Below are 8,519 nucleotides of genomic sequence, written 5' to 3' on the forward strand. Positions count from 1 at the left end.
CTGCAGTGGGAGCGCGGAGTCTTTAACCACTGGACCACCAGGGAAGTCCCCCGGAGCTGACTTTGTGTAGGGCAGGAGCACCGTTTGTTGAAGAGTCCCTGCTTTCTCATTGATACGCTGTGTCATCCCTGTTTTATGTCGCACGTGTGAACCTGCTCTGGGGCTCTTCATTCTGTTTACCGGATGGCCTGTCTCTTTCAGCACCCAAACTGCCATGCATAATTACTACAGCTTTATAACAAAACTTGAGCATCTAGTAGGAGGACCCCACCTTCTTGTTTTTCTGCATTATTCGTGGCGCTTTACTCTTTCACGTGAACTCTGGAATCAGCTTGTTGGCTTGTAAACGAAACATTCTGGGGAATCTGATCTATCCCAGGTGGCACTAGTAGTAGCAGCTGTCAGTCGTGTCCGACTCTGTGATCCCACGGACCGCAGCCCGCCAGGCGCCTGTCCATGGGACTCTCCAGGCAAGAACACTGCAGTGGGTAGCCATTCCCTTCACCAGGGGATCCTCCCGACCCAGGGATCAAATCCGGGTCTCCTGCACTGTAGGCACATCCTTTATCACCTGAGCCACCACAGAAGCCCCCCTACATCCTAGAGGGGAGAATATTTTATTTATAATACCAAAATAAATCCATCAAAAAGTATGCAAGACCTTTATGGAGAAAATTATAAAATTTAATCAAAAGAGCTCCCAGGGGTCAAAACTGAAACAATTTGAGCAAGAAAACAAACATGATAGTATTGTATTAAATATCCATGAGTCTCTATGGAGATTTACCTTACATATTTATTTACTTATTTATCTATTCATCATTTGTTTACATCCATACAGAAAACTTTAATTTCAATTAAATTTTATAATTTTCTCCATAAGAAATTTCTTTATATATATTTATAATTTTCTTTATATTTATAGTTTCCTCCATAAAAAAAAACCCTGCATATATTTTGATGGCTTTGTTTTGGTATTGTTGATGAAGTGTTGTGGGTGTATAGCAAGTATATAAGAATGCAACTGAACTTTATACATTAAACTCATATCTAAAAACCTTGCTCAATTTCCTTCTTTAATAATTTATTTACAGATATTCTTGAATTTTTCTCTGTAGACTCTCACATTGCCCAAAGATAACAAGAGTTTTAGCCTTTCAAACTTCTCTACTTTTTATCCATTTTCCTTATTTCCACAACAACCAGTAAAGTGCTAAATAAAAGCAATGGTAGTATCTGAGTCTTGTTCTGGACTTTTAAGAGAATCCTTAGTTCACTACAAGTATGAATGTCTGCATGAGGGTTTGCAGGGCTTTCCAGGAAGCACTAGCGGCAAAGAACCTGCCTCCTAATGGAGGAGACGTGAGTTTGATCCCTGAGCTGGGAAGATGCCTGGAGGAGGGCATGGCAATCCACTCCAGTATTCCCACCTGGAGAATATCATGGCCAGGACCCTGGTGGGCTATGATCCACAGGGTTGCAGAGTTGGACACGACTGAAGTGGCTTCATGCAAGCTCATGAGGGTTTGCAATGAGGCTGCAGTCAGTATCTTTCCAGGTTGCCTTCTAGTCTCGGTCAACAGGAATTTTTATCATAAGTGAGCTTTGAAGTCTAACAAACGCCTTATTTCAAGTTTTTGTAGCAGCTAAAATGATCTTATGGCTTTTCTCTTTTAAAATGTTAAAATTTAAAAGGACGTTAATACATTTTCTAGTATTCAACCATTCTTGCATTCTTTAGGCAGACCAATTTGACCATGATAAATTATATTTTAATTCACCACTGGATTTGGTTTTCTAGCATTGTAATTAAGATTCTAACTATATTTATAAATAATAATGCTCTATATTTTCTTCTAGTAATATACACTTTTTATTTCAGTGTCTCATTTCATATAATGATTAGGGGGTGTCCTCTGTGTTCTCTTCTCTGTAAAAATTTGTATAAGATGGGAATTATCAGCTTTTCAAATAGCTGGAGGGACTTGAAAGTTTGCAATTTTAGAGATTTTTATCTTCCTTGTTAATTTTCACTTTGAAATTACAATCTATGCTTTAAAGTCGATTTTGTCTGATAGTGATATTCAACATCTACTTTCCTTTGGATAGTATTTACATCACAAATATTTTTTCATTTCAAAAGCAGAGACATTACTTTGCCGACTAAGGTCTGTCTAGTCAAGGCTATGGTTGTTCCTGTGGTCATGTATGGATGTGAGAGTTGGACTGTGAAGAAGGCTGAGCGCCGAAGAATTGATGCTTTTGAACTGTGGTGCTGGAGAAGACTCTTGAGAGTCCCTTGGACTGCAAGGAGATCCAACCAGTCCATTCTGAAGGAGATCAACCCTGGGATTTCTTTGGAAGGAATGATGCTAAAGCTGAAACTCCAGTACTTTGGCCACCTCATGAGAAGAGCTGACTCATTGGAAAAGACTCTGATACTGGGAGGGATTGGGGGCAGGAGGAGAAGGGGACGACAGAGGATGAGATGGCTGGATGGCATCACAGACTCGATGGAGGTGAGTCTGAGTGAACTCCGGGAGATGGTGATGAACAGGACTGGAAAAGGTCAGTTTTCATTCCAATTCCAAAGAAAGGCAATGCCAAAGAATGCGCAAACTACCACACAATTGCACTCATCTCACATGCTAGTAAAGTAACGCTCAAAATTCTCCAAGCCAGGCTTCAGCAATACGTGAATTGTGAACTCCCTGACGTTCAAGCTGGTTTTAGAAAAGGCAGAGGAACCAGAGATCAAATTGCCAACATCCGCTGGATCATGGAAAAAGCAAGAGAGTTCCAGAAAAACATCTATTTCTGCTTTATTGACTATGCCAAAGCCTTTGACTGTGTGGATCACAATAAACTGTGGAAAATTCCAAAGAGATGGGAATACCAGACCACCTGGCCTGCCTCTTGAGAAATCTGTATGCAGGTCAGGAAGCAACAGTTAGAACTGGACATGGAACAACAGACTGGTTCCAAATAGGAAAAGGAGTGCATGCTGGGATTCATGGGGTCGCAAAGAGTCGGACACGACTGAGCGACTGAACTGAACTGAAGGTTCAACTTTTCTGAGTCCTTAATTTTAATGTGTCTGTTTTATACAGCACAATAACTGATTTTAAAAAATACAATCTGACAATCTGTTTTAACTGGAGATTAGTGTATTTATTTTACTATATTGATTTAATGTTTAGACTAATTTTTACTATATTTCATGTCTTGTATTTACATTTTCTTCCCTTCTTTTCCTATCTTCATTGGAGTCACTGAGTTTCTTTATTCCTTTTTTACCCTCTACAAGCTTAGATCCTATGCTTTGCTTTTCTATTCTTATAATGGAAACTCTTTCCATTTTAACAAACATCCTTAACAAATTAAAAGCTTCGTGTCTATCATGTTTTATCCAGCCTTTCTAGATGTATTGTAGTATGTGGGAGGGATTTTAGAGTCTCTTACCAGTAATATTACTGGAAATGGAGATCCCACTTACTCTTCTATCCACTACAGTTTGGGTTCTCCTGCTCCAAAGTTTTTCCCACAAAAGGTACAAATGATTTTCATGTTGTTACATTTAGTGATCATTCTTTAGTGCTGTTTTGATCAAGCTCTCTGAAACATCTGACAAATGCTGCCCACTTCCTTCTCTATGAGACGATCTTTTCCCCTTTGCTTCCATAACATGAACTTCACCCAATTTTCTGCCTACCTCTCCAGTCATTGCTTTTGGTCTCCTTTGCTTGCTCCTGCTTTTCCTCTCCTACATATCTTCTAATTCATGGCGATCCACAAGGCTCTGCCCGGGCCCTCCTCTCTCTGCCCGAGCTTCTCAGGAATTCCTGCTCTTTGCCAAGGCTCTGTGTGCCATGCAGATCCCAGTGCCTCCTAAGCTAAACTCCTCAGCTACTCTTCTCTCCCAGGCTCAGACTCACAAAGCCAACTGCCTTCTGAACATCTTCACTGGGATGTCTTAATCATCGAACTTGACCTGCCCATCCTCTTTCTCCCAAAACTGTTCTTTCAAATGCCCCTACCTCAGCAGGTGGCCCAACCATCCACCTGTCATTCAATCAAGATTCTCAGACTCATTCGTAAGCTTTTGCTCTCTCTCTGCCCTCTTAGCCATCAACACTAAAGCTTGTCAAATAAGGTCTGAAATATCTCTTCAAACTCTGCTTGTGTCCATTCCAGCCCCATTCCCTTCTCCCTAGAACACTGTGACAGCCTCCTAGTTGGCTCTCGGCACCTGTATTCTTCTCTCCTCTCGTCTACATCTACACCATGGCCGGAGTGACTTTCCTAAGATGTAGATCTGACCATGTTTCCACTCCGAGTAAACCCTCTAAAATATTCCCATTGCTCTCAGGATGAACACGAATTCCTTACCATGGCTGTCAAGGTCTTCCCGGATCTGGCCTCTCTGGACTCAGATGAGACCCTTCTCTCCTTGATCTCTTCTCTCCAGCTACACTTCATCTTCCAGGTTCTCAAGGGTGTCACACTCTCTCTTAACTTTCAGCTTTCCTACCTACTTTCTCCTCATTTACAGTACTCCCCTACCTCTCCCCAATGGCCAACTCCTACTCACACTTCAGATCTGTGCTTAAATCTCATCCTTCTGGGAAGCCTCCATTTGTGGATTGAATTGTGCCCCTCTCCCCCAATTCCTATGCTGAAGTCTTAACTCCTGCACTGTGACTGTATTTGGAGATGGGGCTTTCAAAGAGGTCATGAAAGATTAATGAGGTCATAAGGTGGGGCCTTAAACATTTGGATTAGTCCATACAAGAAGAGGAGGAGACGCCAGGAGTGTGCACACACAGAGAAAAGAACCATGAGAGGACACAGTTAGAAAAGGGCGGTCTGCAACCCAGGGAGAGAGGGCTCAGGAGAAACTAAGCCTAACACCTTGATCATGGATTCCTGACCTCCAGACCATGGCAAAAATTAATTTCTGTTGCTTAAGTCCCCCAGTCTGCGGTATCTTGTTACAACAGCCCAAATAGACTCATACAACTCCCTTAACTGAGTTAGATTCCTTAGCATGTTTAGCATGTTACAAATCTCTCTCTGTAGCATACACCACAGCTGAAATTACTTGTTTAATACCTGCCTTTTCTCACTGGACTGTAGGTATCAGGAAGGAAGATGGTTCTTATTCACTGTTACTGCTCTTTCCAGGGTCTAGCAACACCCAATACATAATGAGCACCCAAGAAATGAATGTATAGAATCTATACACATGTGACTATATACATTTAAATTATGTATAAATGAAATAGGGCATCCCAGGTGGCACAGTGGTAAAAAGTCTGACTGCCCATGTAGGAGAGGCAAGAGATGAAGGTTTGACCCCTGGGGCTTCCCTGGTGGCTCAGAGGTAGAGAATACGCCTGCCCAACAGGAGACATGGGTTCAATCCCTGGGTTAGGAAGATCCCCTAGAGAAGGAAATGGCAACCCACTCCAGTATTCCTGCCTGGAGAATCCCGTGGACAGAGGAGCTTGGTGGGCTACAGTCCACGGGGTCGCAAAAGAGTTGGACATGACAGTGACGAAACAACAACTACAGATAAATGAAGCAACAGGGGAGCTCACTTGATGAGTAGCACGAGCCACACTTCAAACCCTCGTGGCCACCTGCGGCCATTGGTTACATCATGCGCAGGGCAGATTATAGAACGTATCTCTCATCACAGAAAGTTCTACATACAGTATTGATATAAATGATAAGGAATGGACTTGGGGATATGAATGAGTGTTAGCCGGATAAAGAAAGATGAAGAGGCAGAGGGAAGGAAGCCAACAGGCAGAGCAGGAGCTTCAGGGGTGTGTGTGGGGAACAGAAGTAGTTTGTTGCTCAAGTGTGAGGTAAGGAGAGGCGAGAGGCAAGGGTAGGGTCACGGAAGGACTTAGGTCCTGATGAGAGCTTGAGATTTATTGTGACTGCGGGAAGAATCCAAGCAGAGAAGTGTCTGGGTCAGATTTGCATTTTAGATACATTACTCTGTGGGGAGTGTGAGCCTGGAGGCAGGAAACCCAATCAGGGGGTTGTTGAAATAGTCTGGATTAGAGACGCAGAACAAAGGGAAATTGGGAGAGGACAGAGCTGAAGGAAGCAAGCAAATCTGAGGGCTAATTAAATTCAGGGCTGAGAGAGGAGGGGTAGGCCAGTATGACTTGTAAATTTAGGGGATGATAGTGCCACCAAGTGAGACTGGAATGCAGGGGAGGGTAGGAGAAGCAAGTTTTATCTGGGGTGGGGGGGACAGAGAGGAAAGAGACAATCAGCTGAACTCTGGACACAGGAAGTTCCTGGTGTTTGAGGGACACAGGGATGTGACAGTTGGCACAGAGGCTGCAGATCAAAAGCGCAGCTGGTGGCAGTTGAGATGTGGGGTCATCAACAAGGGTGGGAGCTAAGACCGCATGCTTGGGCTAAACCGCCGGCAGAGAAAGCGGTGAGCAGTGGGCCGGGCAGAGGAGAGGCCCGTGACAAACGCAGAGAACACACCAAGGATGTATCATCTGTGAAGCTGCCTGGACTATTTTTAAAACGATTTTATTCTTTGGACCCATACGGCCCGTAAGAAGCAACAACTTCAATATATTTCTATCAGATAAGTTTTGCTTTATTGTCGGTTTTCTTGTTTCTACCCTCAAAAAGTCCATGGGGTCGCAAAGAGTTGGACACGAGTGACTGAACTGAGTGACCCTCACAAGCTCACTGAAGCCTGAACAGGGACTGAGGGCTTTGGAATCTCCTGCATGTGGTCTGTGCGATCAGCGTGTCCTCTGAGAGCCCACCTATCTGAGCTGCAGAAGGGTCTTCCTGCCTAGAGGAAGAGACAGGGGTGTGGCCCCTGTAATGTCATAGACACTGAGGGAGGCCACTTGACTTTGCCTCTGCAGCTCAAAGGGCTTCCCAGGTGGCACCAGTGGTTCTTGGGTTGGGAAGATCCCCTAGAAGAGGGCATGGTAACCCACTCCAGTATTCTTGCCTGGAGAATCCCATGGACAGAGGAGTCTGGTGGGCTACAGTCCATGGGGTTGCAGAGTTGGACAGGACTGAGCAACTGAACTGACTGACCTGCAAACAAGCTCCCTGAAGCCTGAACAGGGACTGGGTACTCCAGAATCTCCTGTACGATGGTCTGTGATCAGCGTGTCCTCTGAGAGCTTGTCTGAGCTGTGGAAGGGTCTTCCTGCCTAGAGGGATAGAGCCGGGATGTGGCAACTAGGAGCTGTCCATGTAATGTGATGGACACTGAGGGAGGCCACTTGACTGCCTCTGCAGCTCAAAGGGCTTCCCAGGTGGCACCAGTGGTAAAGAACCTGCCTATGAATGCAGCAGACATATGCGAGTTGGATCCCTGGGTCGGGAAGATCCCCTGCAGGAGGGCGTGGCAACCCACTCCAGTGTTCTTGCCTGGAGAATCCCATGGACAGAGGAGTCTGGTGGGCCACACTCCACAGGGTCGCAGAGTCGGACAGGACTGAAGTGACTTAACACAAACACACGCACTGCATCTCAAAACCAGAAATGGCTCTGCCCCCAGAAAAGACGGATTCCAGATCAATGAGGCTCCTGAGTGACCTCAAATGGAAGAGCTAGGCTCACTGGTGATGGGGAAATGGAAGCTCCTTCTGACCTGCTTCTACACAGAAGGGGAGAGAATACGGAGAAGAGCGGTTGAATTCCAATCAGAATATTAACAGCTTCACTGATACCAATTAACAGCCAGAAAATATTAGCCCCAGGCTTCAATATTACTTGTTTCTCAATACCCTCTTCTGTTTAATCTCAGTGACATTTTTTTTTCCTTAAGAGTCATAAACCTGTCAGGCAACCCAGGAACTTAGAGTAATCATCTCTCTTTAGTCACTCCACTTTCCTAAAGTAAAATTTAATTTGTATATGATTTACTGGTACTTACTGATTTCATCCACATTTTTAAGAAATTTCTGCAAGTCCTCCTCTTGATAGTCAGCCATTGTGAACCAGAATCCCTGAGGGAAGCAGCATACATGATGAAAATTAATAACAATAAAATGCTAAACAGAATTTGTCAGGCTTATTAGCCTGCTAAAACCAAGAGCCAAGTGATTATTTTAAAGACAGATTTGTGTTTACAAAAGTCATGAATAACAAGCCGGGTGGTCTATTTCATTCTGACTCCTGTTAAGGCCAAGGAACACTCACTACATGTGGTGATATTGCCAGAAAGCTGCCAGCCTTCTCCAATGGGGAAACTGCTCTGCAAAATGTCCCTACAAAGCCCACGTCGACTGCTGATAAGGGACCTGGTGTGCAGGAGACCAGGCAGAGCAGCTGACAAGCCACCAGGGATAGAGGACACTAACCCTTGACTTTGATCTTGACTTCCCTGGTGGCTCAGATGGTAAAGCGTCTGCCTACAATGTGGGAGACCCAGATTCAATCCCTGGGTCGGGAAGATCTCCTGGAGAAGGAAATGGCAACCCACTCCAGTATTCATGCCTGGAAAATCCCATGGA

The 8,519-nt window shown here is 44.4% G+C and overlaps 1 protein-coding gene across 1 annotated transcript in view; it reads right to left on the reverse strand.

Moving 5' to 3' along the window:
- Nucleotides 1-8,009, reverse strand: part of TTC12 (tetratricopeptide repeat domain 12) — a 49,132-nt gene extending 41,123 nt beyond the window's left edge. The window contains exon 1 of the mRNA XM_013969564.2: nucleotides 7,940-8,009. Within this exon, the coding sequence (XP_013825018.2) occupies nucleotides 7,940-7,997 (58 nt within the window). The 5' untranslated portion in view covers nucleotides 7,998-8,009. The remainder of the gene's footprint in view (nucleotides 1-7,939) is intronic.

The sequence above is a fragment of the Capra hircus genome, chromosome 15, assembly GCF_001704415.2.
Source record: "Capra hircus breed San Clemente chromosome 15, ASM170441v1, whole genome shotgun sequence".
Lineage (NCBI taxonomy): Eukaryota > Metazoa > Chordata > Mammalia > Artiodactyla > Bovidae > Capra > Capra hircus.